The 18,949-nt window shown below is 37.7% G+C and overlaps 1 protein-coding gene across 12 annotated transcripts in view; it reads left to right on the top strand.

Moving 5' to 3' along the window:
* Nucleotides 1-18,949, top strand: part of DMD (dystrophin) — a 1,007,479-nt gene that overhangs the window by 864,980 nt on the left and 123,550 nt on the right. For all 12 annotated transcript variants that reach the window (XM_081908923.1, XM_081908930.1, XM_081908919.1 and 9 more), the window contains 2 exons: nucleotides 3,263-3,341; nucleotides 16,207-16,267. In XM_081908923.1, coding sequence (XP_081765049.1) covers nucleotides 3,263-3,341; nucleotides 16,207-16,267 — 140 coding nt within the window. The remainder of the gene's footprint in view (nucleotides 1-3,262; nucleotides 3,342-16,206; nucleotides 16,268-18,949) is intronic.

Below are 18,949 nucleotides of genomic sequence, written 5' to 3'. Positions count from 1 at the left end.
TGTTTTCATCTTTCATATAGCTCAGTTGCTAGAGCATGAGACTCTTAATCTCAGGGTCATGGGTCCGAGCCTCACATTGGGCAAAAAGATTCCTGTATTGCAGGGGGTTGAACTAAATTAGTCTTTTGGTCCCTTCCAACTCTACAATTTTATGATTCTATAATTCTAGAAGTGAGCAAGAATCAAAAATTTTGAGAAACACTGCACTCATATTTGAAGTTCCTCTTTATTCAGCAGTAGAAGCCGCCGCCACCACCACATACCAGGCTGATTGACACCTACCGTACATTTGAACTGTTATGTGGAAAACCTGCTTATAATCCAGAAGTTGCCTATTAACAAATTCATGTTTCCAGTATTCTGACAAAGTTAGAATAAAACAAACAAACAAAATTCTAACATGAAAAAATACAACACCCAAATGTGTTCCTTGACCATCCTCACTGCTCATAATATCTTTTTTTTAAAATGGGAATTGCTGCATGAAATTAATTCAATTATCTCAGTTTTGGGAAACAGGCCGCACCCAGGATTATAAAAGCTAGAAATGCTGAAAGGCATAGATAAAGGTTGTGGAGGGGTGAATATGTTGCATTACTGTAGAAGCATAAAGAGAGTCTTTGTTTGCATCTTATTACGTAGGAGGGTAGGCATTTTGTCTGTTTCTTTATATTTATAAGTGTGTGTAATGCATTTATCCAAAGTCTCAAAGCTGAATAGAAAATATAAATGTGTGCAGAAATGTATGTCTTTAGCAATAAATGTCACTTGTTGTATATACCCAAGAATGGAATTCTTCATGATCAGCCACACTTTTTAGAAATCAGTTTATTGGATTTTTCATCCTTTTGTCTTGAGAAGTGATTGAGATTCCCTTGTTAAAAATACATAAATTTAAAAATCCCATCTAAACTATATTAATTATATAGTAGAGAGAGGGAGGGAGAAATTTTAAGCAACGAAGAATTTTAGATTTTAACAAATTATGACTATACAAGCCCATACAATAAATCAGCCATCTGGAAAACATTCCTTATCACCAATGCTCTTTTTCTGGGGGGCAGGGGGTCACAGGAATACGCATACCCCTAAACATTTTGTGAATCTTTGTACTTTTGTCCATTTACTGTATTTATTTTCCCTGATTTGAACTATAAAATGGTGATTTTCTTGAGTCAAAATGAGAGTACCCCTAAACATTTTTTTAGAAAAAGAAAGCACTGCTTATTACTATGTAGAGGAATATTCTATAATATCTAAGTGGAGACCTACAAGCTTTTTATTTTTGCAATTTGTGGTATAATCAAACATAGCTTCCAAACATTGAAAGGCCATATTGTTAATTGTAGCGGGACATTGAATGGAGTTTAAAAATATTCAACAAATGAAAATGACAAGATTTCACAGTGGCATCAATAAAGGGATAAAAATCAGCAAATATTTCAGATAACAATAACAGCAGAATATAAATGTGAAGAAAAGAAGAAACTGATGACCAACCTGAAATTTGGTTTTTGAGAGATGTGTTTGAGATAGTAAGAAGACATTCATAATGAAATAGCTAAATCAGAAGGAATATTAGTTTAAGAAGGTCAGATGAGAAAGAAGAATAAATGTAAAGGTCATTAGGAAAAACCAAGGTAACCCAAGTAGAATGAATAAATAATGCTTGAAAGAAGAGGCATAAATATAAAAATAGGAGAGGCTGAGAATGGAACTGTAAGGAACCCCAACAGAAAGAGTGGAAAGGGAGCCATTAACACCAACAGCTCATGGAGAGATAGCATAAAATCCATGAAAGAATGTGCCCATGAAAACATGGAAAGTACAAAGAGACAAGAATAATAGATTGGTCAACAGTATCAAAAGCTTTAAAAAGGATCAAAGAGTAAGAAGTGAATAGCTAAATTGTCATGAGATGTAGCTAAAAGATCATTAGCAACATTAAGAACAATTTCAGTTGCATGGTGACAGCAGAAGCCAGATTGGAAGGGATGAATCATGGAAAAAACAAACAGAAAATGATACGTTGGGAAAGGAAAGGTGTTTTAGAAGTGATGGAGGATACAGATTATCACTCCAACGTTGCTTATCATTTAAGAGGAGAGATTGCTTTGCCATTGTAACGACCTGACTTTTTCTCAACCATGTCTTTACCTAACTTTTTCTGAAAAATATAACAATATAAGCAAAACTAGTACTAGCATAGGAACCAAATTATTTCGAAATATGAGCAGCAATAACCACTGAAAAAGATCCACAATAAATACACTACATATTAAAACTTCATTTGCGACCTGATAACTAAAAAAGAGGCAAAGGCTTGGTTGAACTTGTGTTGCTTTTAAGATTAAATCCATAAAACACCTGCATAGGGAAACAGCTATTGGTGCAGAACTAACTTCAACATAGAACCAAAACTGCAGTCGCTAGGGCAACCAAACTCCTGTCTGCAGGAAACAGAGTTACCACTATCCAACTTACTTGCTTCCCAGGCCATGCCATGAAGGCAAGTAGGTAGACCCACTCCCCTTCCTGAGACCCCATAGCTCCAGGCAGATGAGACAGGTTGGTCCTACAGGCAGCTCCTGTCCCAATTTACGACCCCATATCTCAGACAGCAAACCTCAGAGCCAGCCCGTTACCCTGAAAGGTGCCCTTCCCAAAATATGAGTAGCAATCACCACTGAAAATGATCTACACTAAATAAGCCATATATTAAAACTTGATTTCTGGGGAATGTTTTATTGGAGGCTTTCAGAACAAAACCTACATTGGGGTTTTCAGACTGACCTGGCAAATTTCCAAGTTAAGAAAGGTTTTTCCAAATGGGCATTGCTGCAGCTTATACTGCTTATTTATAATTTTCCATTTCACAACATTACAATACATATATTCAATCACAAAAAACAGGAAAGTGACTTGTCACTTTAATGTTGATAAGAAAAGAAACCATATCTAGAAGGTGGAAAGTTTGTTGGATTTAAGCTGGCTTTTATCCTCATGGGCACGACTCCAAACACATTACTCTTGCACGTAATTATACATGTATGTGTGGCATCTACTTCATTTGGATTTGTACACGATTCCAACAAAATGTTCTTTCCCTGTCTAAAGCATTAATTCTGCCATTTCAAATTGTTGCAGGAGTAAGTTTAGCTGTATTGACATATGTTAGCAGGATTATTGGGGTGGGGTGTGAAGTTTAACAAGACACCTTATTGTCTCCTTTATTACACTGAGTCATTTTCCCTCTGCGCAGGTGTCCATTGATGAGCGTATCAGGCAATTGCATGAGGCCCACCGAGATTTCGGTCCTACTTCTCAGCACTTCCTTTCCAGTAAGTAATTGCTCTTTGTTGTTGTTGCTAACTTGCTTAAGAAACTATTAAAAGTTTGTTATGTAGTCAGTCTTTACAGAAATGATAGCTAGGATTTCTTGTCTGGCCTTTGATTAGAAACTACCATTGTGGACAATTTAGTATTCCAGCAGTTAAGATTCAGTGTGAACTGAAACTTTGGCTCAGAAGTTCATAAAATTCTGATGCAAAAAAAGCCTCTAAAATTATGACCTACTACTCATAAACACAAGATAAAGTGGTAAACCTATTTAGTGACTGTTCCACTTCAGACTAGGGTGTCCCTGGATTTTGGGCACCTGGTGCGAATATAATTTCCAAGGTACAGAAAATTAAATGTCAGGGAAAGGGGCTGTAGGTAACCTAGCCATCTTGCTGGTATTTTACGTATAGACTTTCCCTGCCATGGTTGAGTATTCAACCTGGGAATAAATATACCCCTACCTGCTACTTGAGGTAATATAGTTGAAAGACACAGGTTTACCACACTTATCTGGTGTTTGTTTGCGCAAACAATATTTGCCACCTTCCAACAACTTGGGTTTTTTTAGTATGACATTCGTTCTTTCCAATGTTTGTCTACATTTAAGAAGAACTTTCTGTACAGAAAGACATTGACTCAAATGATTACAGGATCTTGTTCATTAGAATTTGATCTATATACGTACTATTGTTTATTTGTTGCTATAGGAGGGAATAGAAGCTATTCATTTATCTGGGTGCAACCGGTGACAACCGATAGGGTGGTGAAGTGAGCATACACTAAACTGCCAGAGGCAAGCGCCAGAGCCTTTCAATTTTGTCTCAAGATTTCTATTAGTTTTCACTGTCTCATAGAATTTACTGTGAGCCATTAAGAATAAATCCTACTCCCATTTACACAGCTTCATCCAAGGTTCCATTTCTTGGGCATAGTCTAAACATGCAGCAGAATGAATTCTGGGTTGGTAACAATGGATTGTACTGCTTCAAACTGCCAATGTTGGCTCACACTTTTGAATCTTCCCTTAACAATAGACTATTAGTACAGGAAGTGGCAAAAAACTTTCCCCAAGAGCTTTATTTTTGTTGGAGATGGGGAAGCATTCAAAAATTATATAAATTTTAAAATATTATATAGCTATATATATTACCAGCAATCTGAAGTAGAACTGTATTACCACCTCAGTATTCTGCCACCTTGTTGTATGTCTAGAGTGAGACAGTTTTTCAGTGTGGCTTTTATAGGAGAATATTTGCTAAATAGATAATTTGTCTGCACTATGCAGTATTTCTGCATAGGTAGTATGCCTATAAAGATTCAAGTGATGTGCAGCAAAGAAAAATAGTTTGTTCTATCAAAATCAAACAGGAAAGCATTCATCTATTCTGACCCATAAGATAGTTCCAAAATTATTGTGACTGCAGGTACAGGGTTGGAGTTCCAGTGCAGGATTTCACAAAGCAGGTTGTCTCTGTAGAATCTACAAGAGTGCTACTTGTAGCTTTCAGACTCTTCCACGCATTAGAAATCTTATATCAAAAAATATATGGAATATATACTAAACACAGGGTACCTAATTTTATCCTTGATGTGAGTGGGCAGTGAATACAAAGGGGCAGCTGAATTTTGAAAAACAAACAAAGGAACATGGAACACACAGGCAGCCTCATTTATGAGAATAAGAGGCAGTCCTAGCAGCTACATAAACATCTTTCAACTTTTACTAAGCCATCTGCAGGTGTGGTGATCTATTGAATCCTGCAAAGGTTGATTTTAAGACACTAGTTCCATCAGTCTTCTCTGCATCTTTATGGATATATACATGAACCACCTCTGCAGGATCTGGAACTTGTTTTTATCATTCTATTCGCTGGCTACAAAATCATGCATCTTGTTACACACCACACCAATCTCCACAGCAGTACAGGACTTTCAGGCACATTTTACGCAGGGTCTGTGTTTGCTTTTGGAAAATGAGGCACAACAGAGACAGTGGTGTCTTTATAATATATGGTTTATTTACACATATATATTAACCTGAGTCTAAATTAGAGGGATCCCCAGCATTACACTCCAAGGGGGTCTCTTGCCTCTTCCATAAGCACAGCATTGGATTTAAACAGACACCAGCCATTTCTCTGCCTCTCTCTCCAGCCCAATGCTTACTCACTGTTGCATAACTCTTAACTGCAATCCCTAAACTCTTGTCTTTTTCTCTGGAGTCAAAGGGGCCCCACCTCTTTGCACTCTGTAGTGAGTTCCTTTGATGCACTGTTGTGCTAAACAGCTCCTTACCCCACTGGCTAACACCACCAGGGAAACTAGTCTGGGTTACAAAGCACTACCTTGACCTAATTAGCCCTTAACTCATGGTAATTTCAGAGGGTGTAGAAACGGTCTAATGATACAATTTAAGACATACAGGTCTGACATCCCGATTTAACTCACAAGCTGTAATTCTAACGTTTACAGAATCCAGGCATTTAGCACCCACAAATAAATACATTATAAACTCAACATACAATGTATTTGTTAATGTGTCTACACAAGGAAGTGAAACAATGGTTTCTTGGGATTGCAGCATGAGATTTACTGTACTCTCAACTCATTGTGGACAAGGGTTTAAACTCATTGGTGATTGTAGAGAAGGAAAGGCTGGAAATTTGGGGAGGGGGTAAAGCAAGGCCTTGGACAAGTAATTTGGAAGCTACTGTGCTTTTCACAAAGCTGCTTCTTTCAAAATATTCTCTCATGTTCAGTTAGTACAGATGTTTCCAGCTGGTTATTATCATATGCATCTGTCTGCCTGCTTTCAGCTAAGGTATCTTTAATGACAATGGCTACTTTTTAGGATGAAATGTATTCCATTTGCAAGTTGTAGTGCTATTCAGCAAGGCTATTATACTGATGCCCAACTGAGGACAGAGAAAACTGATGCACATACCTGCTTATTAAAGTGTTTTAGTCTTCATAATGTCCTCTCATGACCTCCACTAAGAAGTTGGTAGTGATCAGGTACTCATTTAAAAACTACATTCAAGCAAGGGCACTATGCTACATCCACTAACTGAAATGGTGGGAGGAACAAAAAGCCACAGCAGAAAAGGTACTTCAAAATGGCAACTAATAAAATCCTCTAACTCAGCACTGGAGGTGGGGGGTGGGGAAAGAGATGGTTATCACTGGTACAGCCTTTATGCAGTATGTTTTGAAGTCTTTTGAAAGACTACTTGAAGCAGCATCAAAGCAGCAAGGCACAGATTGAAATGAATGTGTTTGAAAGCCACGTCTTTGGCCTATTGTACTGCGATTATAGGAAAGTAAATAACAAAACCATATTTAAAGGATTGCATCAGTGGAATACAGCATAGGCACAGGATAATGGTCTCCTGCTGCTTGTTTGATGCATGACTAGGGAAAACCAATGAAAAGATGCTGAGGTTTCATTATCGAAGTAAAATACATTGTGAGCTGATGTGTTGAAATGAATTTACTGCTGCTACACCAGATCATTAATGAAGTAGGTGGGGCCACCAGGCGTGGCAAGACTTGGGTGTGCAATGCAACATAGTATTATTGAGCAGCTGCATTGTAATTGGCATCAGGAATAAAGCTGGGGTTTCAGGCCAAGAAGAAACATGCCTGTTCTTTAGAAGGTACATCTTTTAAAGTAAGATGTGCTATTAAGAATAAATTGATTTTTCACAAGCATATTTTGGACACATTTCCTATCTGTACTATTTTGTGACACACACATGCAGAGGAGTAGAACTCTTTTTTTGAACTGCACATTTTACAGCATGGTAGCTTTTATATGTAAAATGTGACTATTCTTTTGAAGCTCGTTGACAAAAACATTCTATTTGGTTTTACAATAATGTAACTTATTTTATTTTAGTTATTTATAAGTTATTACAATTTTGTCACTTTGAATGCCATTTATGCTTGTCTACGGAAGTTAATCCAAGTTTAAAACAGCCTCCTGTCTTTGCTATGGAAAAAGAAATTTGAATGCATCTGTTCACTACCACCCCATGCTTCAGGTAGACTTGTCCACCTTTCAAAGGAAAACAAAACCTGGAAATATCACTTGTGTGATCATGCATCACTCTTTTAAAACAAACAAATTATTATTATTATTATTATTATTACCATTATTTATTACTTTCGTATACTGCCCTTCATCCAAAGATCATGGGGCAGTTCACAACATAGAAATACAAGATGAGAACACATAATAAAATAAACACAAACCAATAGCCTTCCTCCCACAAACACATTTAAAAGGTCATAGAATGCTAATCAGCCATAGGCCTGGTTATAGAAAAGCATTTTTGCTTGGCACCTAAAGATATGTAATAAAGGTGAGCCTCCCTAGGGGGAGTATTCTACAAATGGGAAGTCACTGCAGAAAAGGCCCATTCTTGTATTGCCACCCTCTGGACCTCTAATGGAAGAGTCATACGAAGAAGGGACTCAGATGATGATTGCAGGGTCTGGATCAGTCTATACGGGGAGAAGCAGTCCTTGACACACACAGCAATTTTTAAGAGACATGAAAGTCCACTGAGGATGGGGAGGGATTGGTCATGGCATTTCAAGGACCAAACTTACCAGCACCTTAAGGAGTTGGATTTTGCTACAGACTTATAGTACCAGTATCTTTTAATCTCCATTCTGGAGAGTAAATAGTTTGAGCAGACCACACCCACTTCAGTCAGATAAAACAATATTACAGTGATGGCAAGTGTCAGTGGCAGATATCCTGAGAACTGAAGCAGAAGGAAGCTCTCAAAATGGAACATAGTTGCTCCCTTTTCCCTGTGCCCTCTGAAAAGCCTTTCCAGGGGGTGTACCTTAACAGCATGGGATAGGCCATATGGGCTGCTGGTGAGAAGGTCATGGCCCAAACTTAAGTGGAGGCACCTTGTGCAAGTAGCATTTTACTTGGATAAGGAAACCACCTGATTTTTGTCCATTTCCCTTTTCTACTGCATCCCCCATCCCATGTCATTCAGGTGAGTCCCCTGACACTCTGAAGAAGCATTGCACGGTGCAGGAGAGACAGAGAGAATTGAAGATAATTCCTCCATTATCTTCCTTCTACTCCTGGTTCACAGAATCCAAGCCACTTCCCAAAGACTTTTAGCAGGCATTGGAAGGGAAGTAGATTCCATTAGAGAATCTTCATCTGAAAGACATGGGTGAAAAGTCTTCATCTGAAATAATCAATATGGATCAGTACAGTAAGGGACACAAATGCAAATATAATTTCTGGATGTCAGGCATTTGAATGTGAACCTAAAAGAGTTGACTGAAAGATGTTCCTTGCTTCTGTGATAAAAAATGAGCCTATTCCTGAGAAAGGAAGGTCATAACTGAAAGGGCAAGGGCCCGGCACTAAGGTCACAGAAAGACCCTGAGAAAGCAAGAATCATGATAAAAGGAACACAGGGAATCCAAAAGAATTTATTTGTATGGACAAAAGCCTCAGGAAAAGCACAACAGCAGGGTTATATGCCTTTTATATATCCGTTGAAATAAATGCAACTTTGAAGTTGCCAATACCAAAAGAGGGAGTAAGAAAAAGAACTTTGCCATGGAGCCCAGCTTAGGTAGAGTGGGGGAAAAGCAGCCAGGGGAAAGACTACCAGCATTTCATAGTAGTTTATATTGGGCCTTTCAAAAATCACATTGCTTTACAGTGCTGATGCTGAACTACTGTAGTGTGTTAATGAGCCCTACCTAGTCCACAGGTTCTATTTATAGTTAGCAACACAGTGGTGGCAAATATTGTGATAGTTTTATTGTCTATATTTACATAACATGTCATGAAGTGAGTCAAGGCAATAAAATATGAATATTTAAGTCCAATTTTAAAGTCACATTGTATGTGCAATTAAACCTTATTTCTGCAAGCAACATTCCACGTACCCAGTCATAGTGATACCACACATGTTAACTAATGGAACAGAACAGAATAGTGTGCTATCAGTATCTTGACACCATCAGTAAATAAAACATATACATGTTGGGGATTACTGCTAGATACCACAGTTAAGGAAAATGGGAAATGTATGACAAAGAGTTCCATTGCCCAGGAGCAACACAGTCTTTTCCGCTAATAACTAATTTGGGTAGCTGAAAGAAAACAGGGCCATCCAAATGTAAGAGATAAACTTCTGCATACTTCAGAACATAAGAAGAGCTTCCTGGATCAGTCCAACATTCTGTGCCAACCAGATACCTGTGAGAAACTTGTGAGCAGGATCTGATCACAAGAGCAAGATTTTAAAGGTGAACTAGACTAGGGGGACGCGGGTGGCGCTGTGGGTTAAAGCCTCAGCGCCTAGGGCTTGCCGATCGAAAGGTCGGCGGTTCGAATCCCCGCGGCGGGGTGCGCTCCCGCTGCTCGGTCCCAGCGCCTGCCAACCTAGCAGTTCGAAAGCACCCTCGGGTGCAAGTAGATAAATAGGGACCGCTTTCTAGCGGGAAGGTAAACGGCGTTTCCGTGTGCAGCTCTGGCTCGCCAGAGCAGCGATGTCACGCTGGCCACGTGACCCGGAAGTGTCTTCGGACAACGCTGGCCCCTGGCTTCTTGAGTGAGATGGGCGCACAACCCCAGAGTCTGGCAAGACTGACCCGTACGGGCAGGGGTACCTTTACCTTTACCTTTAGACCTGCTTAAGCCCCTGACAATCTATAGCAAGTATTCTGGAATGAGACCTAGAATTGGAGTGATGCCTTTCCCATCTCTGTCTCTGTATACCACAACAATAGAAGACCTTGGCAGAAGGTTACATTTTGAGATAATACTTCTTATTTCAGCATTTCCCTTGTGCTTGGCATCAATGCTAAGTCCAACATTTTCAAAATACCTATGTAATCACTTAGCTTAATTTACCTTGAAATGTCCCAATTTAAATATTTTCAAAGAATAATTATGAACCTGATGAGTAAAAGTATTACTTTGTGGTGCTCATGCAGTTATTTAAGGGCTGCAGTTGTTTGCTTCCTTAAGGCTAAAAAGAGAATTTGTGTTGAGTTCTGAAAGTTACAGGCTTTAGCACTTTCTAGATGAAAGCATAAGCAGGTGTTGATAGTGAACTTAATACATGGTCCATTTTCATCCCCCCCAACCAACCCCCATATATTTGCTCTCTATTTTATATTTAAAGAAAGACATATTATTATTGCAGTTCACTGGGCATTGTGATCTGCGGCTCTGTGATCTCTGGGTGTGGGGCATAATCTCATGTTCTGTTTTACCATATTGAAGACAGACAAGGTGAGATGTGGGAGATCCATGATAAGATCTCTCAAAGTTTCCTCCCATGCTGTTTCCTCACTTGAAGTACCATATGCATACCACTGCTTTCCCCAAAAGGGTTTGAGCCTTTGGAAGCATTGCAACTGAACCCTTTCAAAGGCCTGAGAGGTTTGCAAGTATTCTATGTGAACATTTGCAAAGTGTCTGCCATCATCTCCTCTTGCCCCAAGGCCCAGAAATTTATAGGTCAAGAGAAGATAGCTGTAGTGTGCAATCTCGGGCTCCATTAGTGCATCTTTTCCTACCAGGAACTGGAAACAGAAATCCCAGAATTCTCAGCAGGATATAGGTGGTTCACATATCACAAATGATGTCCCCCTCGCCCACTCCTGAAATTATCAGACTTGTAGTCGTGGTTACAGTTGCCAGCAGGAAAAGGCACTCTATCAGGGCTTGAATCACCAGCTGCTGCCCTCACCTTCTCCTGCCCAAAGTAAGTGTTACATCTTGGACAAGTGGGATGTGGTGGCTCAGTGCTTCTGGCACCTCTAGGTCAATAATCATGTCAGCCCTTCTGCAAAAAGGGTACTTGTATTGTCCCTGTAACAAAATTATTGTATTTTGATTATAGTTTGTATTTATAGTTTGTATTCTAGATTTTATAAATACTTTTGTAATCTGTAAATGAAATATGTGTATGTTTTATATGTAATTGTCCAGCAATCACTTTCAGCAAGGTACGGGAATACATTTATCATTGGCTACTTCATGTAATCAGTGGAAATTACCCTGAACAGTGTCACAGAGGCTTCTTCTTCTTCTTCTTCTTCTTCTTCTTCTTCTTCTTCTTATTCTTATTATTATTATTATTATTATTATTATTATTATTATTATTATTTTCACACTCCACTCATCTGTCTGGGTTTCGCCAAACACTCTGGGCAGCTTACAGAAACATTATATGATATGCCATTTTTTGTTGGATGCCTTATTTTCAACAGCTGCTCATCAAATAGATGACACTACAGCCATGTGTATTTCATGGCCATAGCTGGTTGTTTTGACACCAAAACATTGCTGTCAGGATCATGGTTTGGGCAGTCTTGGTAGACCGTAAGGCACAGGTTTCATTCTAAAACTAAGGATCAAAAGTTAGAGCTCTAAGCGTCATGGAATCATAAATAGTAATAGACACAGGAAGAGATTAGGAACATCATCAGTTCAGTACGAAAGTCAATAGAGATGCAGAATAGGAATAGAGCTGCTCTATTAATTAGGAGAAATGTGTGACAAATAGTACGTCTGAAAAACGTACCAAACAGAGTGTACAGTCTTCCTGATACACTACAATCTTCAAATGAAGTAGGTGTGTGTGTAATATTGCTGTTTGCAGAACTGTGACATGCAAGGAAACCAGGCCTAGATTGATTTTACGCTCTGTGGATGACTTTGCAGCAGGCAGTGAACTGTTTTTAATGTTATAGAGACAGATGTTGTCTATGCAGTAGATGTATACTGTAGCTGGTAAAAAAAAGTAACTCTCGTTAGCCATATAGATTTTTGCAGTCCTTACAAAATTCCATTTGTGTGACTTGAGGTAATAAAGCACAACTTCAAACTTTGAAACCTTTATAGAAGATTTGCCGCTCTCTGAAGTCTAGGAAGTACAAACATTTTATTCTCTGTGTATGTGCAAGACAGTCTGCATTATATTTGAAAACAGAATGACAATAATAACAATATTTAGGCACAAACATCAAAGTTCACAGTTGAATGGTACCTTTTTTAAGGATGAGCCAAAGTGAGCTTTTGAATTTTCCAGAACTCTCCGTCAGGCAAGATACGGTACTTCACAATGACGGTTGGTGCGACAAGGAAAAACAAATACAAAAATTGGGCTAGATGTTCTGATTCTGAGACCAGTTTGTAGGTTCACTTCCTAGATGGAGGCTGCATGCTGAGTGAGCCCCTCCAAGGCCCTACATATGACTAGTTACACACTTAGGATTCTGTGATAAAGAAGCAAAGGCTGCTTTCCTCATTGTTTCGGAAAATTTGGCTTGTAACCCAGATCAGTCATGAAAATGAAACAACCAGGTTCCTTGGCAGGCAGAGGGGAGAAGAGAAACATGGCAGTCTTTATCAGTGGTTAGTTTTGGAATATAAAAGAGTCAATTAAAGCCAAATAATGGAGTATTACCTAGTGGATGGCAGGAGCACAACCCTTAAATTGCAAAATCAATTTCCAGGTGTTAGAAGATTATCTCCCTCTATTTGTAGATTCCACCCACCCTGAACAGCTAGAGTCATAGTTCTTCAGGACACATAATGAGTAAAGGTAGCTCTGTTGATCCATAAGAAGAAAGAAAAATGCCAAAGTCCACAGATGTGTAATACCATTAATACAACCTACCCAAAGTCGCAGGAATGTGCAAAGCATCCGAGTTCTCCAGAACTCTATAGCAGGCAAGTGCTTCAGAAACAGCTATTGCATTGATTTTAAGATTTTGGAATCAAAATTGACATTTCTGCCCCCCTCTTGTCTAATCAAACAGATGTGCTGAAAATAGTGTCCCACAGTTAGGAGTTAATGGTTAAATGGGGAAACCATTACTCCATCTGTAGGACTATTCCAAACAAACAAAACCCTAAAATTCAAACAGAATTGCAACTTTAGCTTGTTTTAATTTATCATATGTCATTATGCTAAAATGCAAAAGAATGTAAACTGTTTTGCAGCTTACTCTGTTATCGTGTTATATATTTTTGCCAGTTATGAGGAAATTACAGAGCAGCAATATCATTTTATTCTCAACACTTCTACAAATATTTTATTTCTTTTTTAAAAATTGACTAAGATGAAGCTTAAGTGAACTATTTTTACTGGCATTGGGAGTCAAATAGGATCTACCATTTTTTAGGTAGTTGAAGGAGTTCTCTCATTACTCTGCATCCAATAACGGGACCATTGTGTGTAATTTGACATCCAGGTAGAAGAAGGACAGGATCTTGTGCTATCATGTCATTTGGTAAAAATCAAAATGAAAAGCATACAGGTAAAGTGCTATACTTCTACAGAAATGGCTGAGAACAACAGTGGATGAATAGAATTCACTCGTGCACTGCAGTATTCAAGTATCATATACATATGAAGCTCACTGAATAATCTTGGGCCAGTCTGAGTCTTTCAGCCTAACCTGCCTTGCAGTACTATTGGGTGGATAGAATGGAGACTGGGAGAATCATGTTGAAATGGAGATGGGGAGAACTTCTTGTTAACTCACAGCTTTATCTAAAGGTTGTATCTCATTACATTGTTCATGAATTAACTGCAGTTTTCATTTGATAAATTTACCACACCTCCCTGTGCTTACAACACACACAATCACTTAAAATGAACATTTATGAGCAATGTGCAGAGTGTAAACTTAAGGATTCAGTGTAAAGTGCTACCGTCCTGATCCTGTCATTTGGTGGATGCCTGGCAAGGGTCCAATTTTCATATGCAGTTCCATCACTTGTCAGAACTATCCTAGTCACATCAAGGGAGCCGTTTGCATTTCTTTGTATTCACCATGAATGGAACAATCCTAAGGCACAGGAGTGCCATACATAGCACTACATCTAATTTCAGTACAGTAATATACAGTTAATTTTAAAATAATATAAATTATTTTAAAATATTAATATATAAATTAGCACATAGTTGACCTCTTAGGGTGAAATATATTGTTATGCTTTGTTTTGTTTTTAAAAAGCAATACTTGCATGTTGTAATAATCATGAAACATTTTGGTATTCCTTTTTTTAAGTTGAAAAGAGTAATATGCAACTATTTTAATGAGCCACAGAAGTTTGAAATACATTCCTCTTTCCTAATCAACATTTCAGGTAGTTTCTGGTGTGCCTGATAATACATTCTTTTACATTGCGCAGTACCATAACAGAAAGGCACTTTCGAATATTCTTCTGCAAATAGGAAATTGTATCTATCTTGAGCAAGTAATACACAGGGGGGAGCTCTCTGGCCATATTAAAAACCATTTTCCATACAGTCTCCTTTGATTGACTACTAAAAATCGTCTTACTAGGAATTAAAGATACATGTCTATTACCTAGACTAGCTTTGTAATGGATGGTAAGCCTCTACTGGTATCCAGAGATAAGAAGCATCTGTTTGCAGTGCTTGGGCTTGTGCCAGAAATGAGATCATGATTCTTAGAGCAGAGTTGAAATAGGTACCACATATTTTTGTTAACTCAAATTTATGCAAGGCTGGCATCACCCAGCAGAGCAAAAACTGCACGATGGGCAGCCTCAGCACAATCTGTTGATGGAACATTAAATCCAGTTATGCAGAACGTCACAGAATTGTTTTTTATTTCCAAGGCATTTAGTTCCAGTGAAGATGACTGCTTGCCTTCATTAAAAACAAAAAAACAAAACAAAAATGCTTGCTACATAAGATTATGTGATAGTAAGTTTTGACTAGATTAATTCACAAATAGGGGAGATAATGCCACTTCAAGAAATGCTATAATTACCTGGCATATATATTTATGTACATGATTTATGGATGCAATAGGGATGACCACTTTTCTGCTCTTGAGGAACATGGCAACCTGTAGGTTAAATGCCCTATTCAGTGTATGAAGAATAAAGTTTCTCAGCTAATTCAAATATTCCAAGATACTGTTGCATCTAACATAAAACACTGCTATAGGAAAATACATACATAATGTATCTTACACATGTATTGAGGCATTTTGTCTGCTAGTTGTTTCTTGTTTGCTAATGTCTTTTTAAAAGATGTTAAAACCAGAAAATAAAATGGATGAAGATACCCCAAGTTCCACATGTTCTAAGTGGAGGAATTTTTGTGTGTTTTTTGGCTTTAAAAAGAAATCACTTGAAATTTACTCATAGTATTCAGCTGTATTGTGTTTAAAGGGTAATTACAGGTGAATTTCATTAGACTTTGAATATGATGTGGTGCTTAAAGTGCTGGAATTTGTAGGGACCACAACACTATTTCACAGCCTCTGTGCACATTTGGATTTTTATGTGCTCACACCAGCATCTTCATTATATCTTATTAATAAACTCTATAATATATGCATTTGACAATGGAAGCAAAAAAGGAACGTGAGCTGGTAAGTCTTTCAATTCTCACAAGAAAACCAAGGTATTACTTTGTTTGATGACAATTAATCAACTAAGAGGAAAATGTAGAAGACAAGGCAGCAGGAAGCAAGGGCCGCGGAAGCCCTAAAATTTCTGTCCCAAAAGACAGGCAGCATGCTTCTTCAGTTTCTTATCGTTTTTTTAAGTTTAGTAGTTGAAGAGGTTTTTGCATTTATCTTTGCAGCTGAATGAGTTCAATTTCACTCAGATTACAGTAGAAATTTCTGAACAGCGGGTTAATCCTTCCTGCCTTCATGGGCAACTGAGCAAACAGACCCATATCAGTGTGGCCAAGTGTAAAATTGTAATTCCAGAGATTAATGTTGTCTTTCCTGTTTGCATTGAACTTGACCTCCATGTCTCTTTTATTTGATTTTATGTTTCGTTTTTGTTTTGTTTTTTGTTAACAGCTTCTGTCCAGGGCCCCTGGGAGAGGGCAATATCGCCAAACAAAGTGCCCTACTACATCAAGTAAGTATCAAACTATTATGATTAAATGTTTGGGGCTGTCAACTAATTATCTTAGCTTGCCTTGAAACAATTGTGAGGATTCTACTCTTTTTGGAGCCTACTGGTTCATACTGGATGTTTCAAGTGTAGCCTCCACTTCCATCGATAGCATAGAAAAAAATTTACATATAACAAAGAATTCTGAGGATTCATTGGGGTTAAAAGACAGTATAATCACCAATATACATTTGAAATGCAATTTTAAAAAGTTCAGAATTCAAGAAGAATGATAATGTGTATTGGTCCTTTCTTTGACTGTATATGTCTGTTCAGCTACCATTGCTTTAAACATCTTGCACCTTATTTTGCTGCTTGATAATAAGAAAGAAAATCAGTATTAAAAGATACTGCTCCTAAAATCTACCCTAGACTGAATTTTGCAAGGGGGTGGAATTTGGGGTGAAATCAAAATACCCTCGCCCCCAAAGAGGCAGATTCCAGCTCTTTCAAAAATTATTTACACGTTGGCATAGCTAACTGGTAGTACTTTCAGTTAGAGATCAGAGCATGCAAAGCAGCCTCTTTTTCTGTTCAAAATTAAACATTTCAAGTGATCATATAGATCATATAGATCAATAGATCATAAGAGTATTGGCTTCAGTGTGATATGCATTATATAGTTCTCTCACTGGTTGGACAACTCATCCATGAAAAGAGTACCAGAGAATGGGACAATTTCCTGTGACACACATTTAATTTTTATAGTCTATTCAACTATCACTTTTACAAGCTTTTTGATTTGTGTAGAAATATCACTTTTTAATCTACCTATTTATATTGCATTTGGGATCTCACAAAAAGGACTTCTCTGTAGTTTTTACTTTGTTGCCAACATGGGTAGAAAGAGCTTAATAATGCAGTCACCCTACTTTTTATAATTTATCTCATCTTAATATTAGAATTCAATATATTGACATGTTAAATGTGTACAATTAAGTATTTTTTAATTTGCAGATTTTTCAGTGCAAATCATTTTTATCATGTGCAACAGCATTCTGCATTAATCTTTTGCTGTGCACACACATCTTGCATAACTCAAGACCATTAGCTGTTGTTTGAAAATACAGGAAATTTACATCTTAAGTTGTTGTCCAGCCTTTATATTGCTCCTGCTCTATGTCTGATTTCATAATAGAAATTATTTCTTTGCTATTGGTCTTTAAATTCTCAAAGGAGTTACCGTACATTTCTTGCCTGTTCAGAAAGCAAACATTATATCTGAACGTTTTCTGAATTTGGACATGATTTTCTGCTCCAAAGCAACATAAATTGTTGATACTGAACATAAGAGCATATGTTGAGAGGTGTCTTTCTTGCATATTTGATTGTTCATGTGTGCTTTTCTCATTTTCTTCTTGATGCTTGGAATTTTGGTTTTTTTTTTACCCAACTCATCAGTTCTACATTTTCAGTGACAGATCACTTTATGAATTCATAAATCAGAAAATAGTTGCTTCAAAAGCATAAACAACATCCTCTTTGGTGTCTCAATGCTAGGCAACATCAAGCCACTTGGTTTTGACAGTTACAGCATCATATTTATCTAGTTGATTAATTAACAGCATCCAACAGTCATTAAAGTTTCTGCATTGTGGTTAAACTATTGCAATTTGCAGGAGGAAGAAAATAGAAACACAACACTAGCTGGGATTAAAGAGGCCACAACTTTATTAAAGGAATGTGGCGTGTCTATTAAGTCCAGCCAAGGGATTGATTATAACTCTTTCTGTTGCAAGCCCTGAGGAGATTGGCCTAGGCAGTCAAGCAAGCTAACCACCTGGCACAACTTTACTCTCCATCCACTCCCTTGTGGGGAGAAGTAGATTTACCACTGGTGCCTCCACAACCCCTGATGGTTGTACCATGCCTTTATTACCAAATATCCCTACTTGTGGGCCGCTCAGCCTTGAGTGCAGTTTAATTGTGGCTTTGCCATAGGAGCAGATCAGCTGTTGTATGCCATAGTGATGCCTACTTGTCATGTTCCTTTTAACAAATACCACACCATTTGTGAAGCATTATCTGCTTAGGATGGTGTTTAGGAGTTCTTACTAGAATCTCCAAAAAAATACCTTAAACAGAGAGTGCTTCCGTTAACATGTTACTATGTTGTCTGCATTGGTATCTTAGGGATTATTGCTGCCAGCTTCAATAAGGTGAGGCAGAAAACAAATAGAAATGTAGGCTTAAACCATTCACTTTCGTCATTTCCCAACCTTGTTAGTAAGCATATGACGCTTTCTGTTTGGATCTGAAATGTATTACTTTTTTTCTTACCATAGTGTGAATTCATATTTCTGCCATCTCTGTGGTTAACAAACAAGTTAGGTATGGACTAATCAGTCTATTTGTCAGTTTATTTGTTTGGTCCATGTCACTGGCACATGTGTTAAATCATCAATCTGTTCTTCCCTGTTTATGCTTTAAGCTGTGAATTAAAAAAATTAATCCACTCAGAAATTATAATTTCATTAGATATCAAAGTAAATATCTTCTAAACATATATCTTTAAATATAACAGGTTTAAATGCATTTCAATACCTATCTAAGCCAAGAACTGAATTGTAACATTCAGAGAATAACAACAGCAAATATATCACTAAGTTCCTATCTGCTTATTAGTCCAGGAGGTGCAGATCAAGT

This window comes from Podarcis melisellensis (genome assembly GCF_964234715.1).
Source record: "Podarcis melisellensis genome assembly, chromosome: 4".
In the NCBI taxonomy this organism is placed as follows: domain Eukaryota; kingdom Metazoa; phylum Chordata; class Lepidosauria; order Squamata; family Lacertidae; genus Podarcis; species Podarcis melisellensis.
This window is presented reverse-complemented; position numbering and strand designations above follow the sequence as displayed.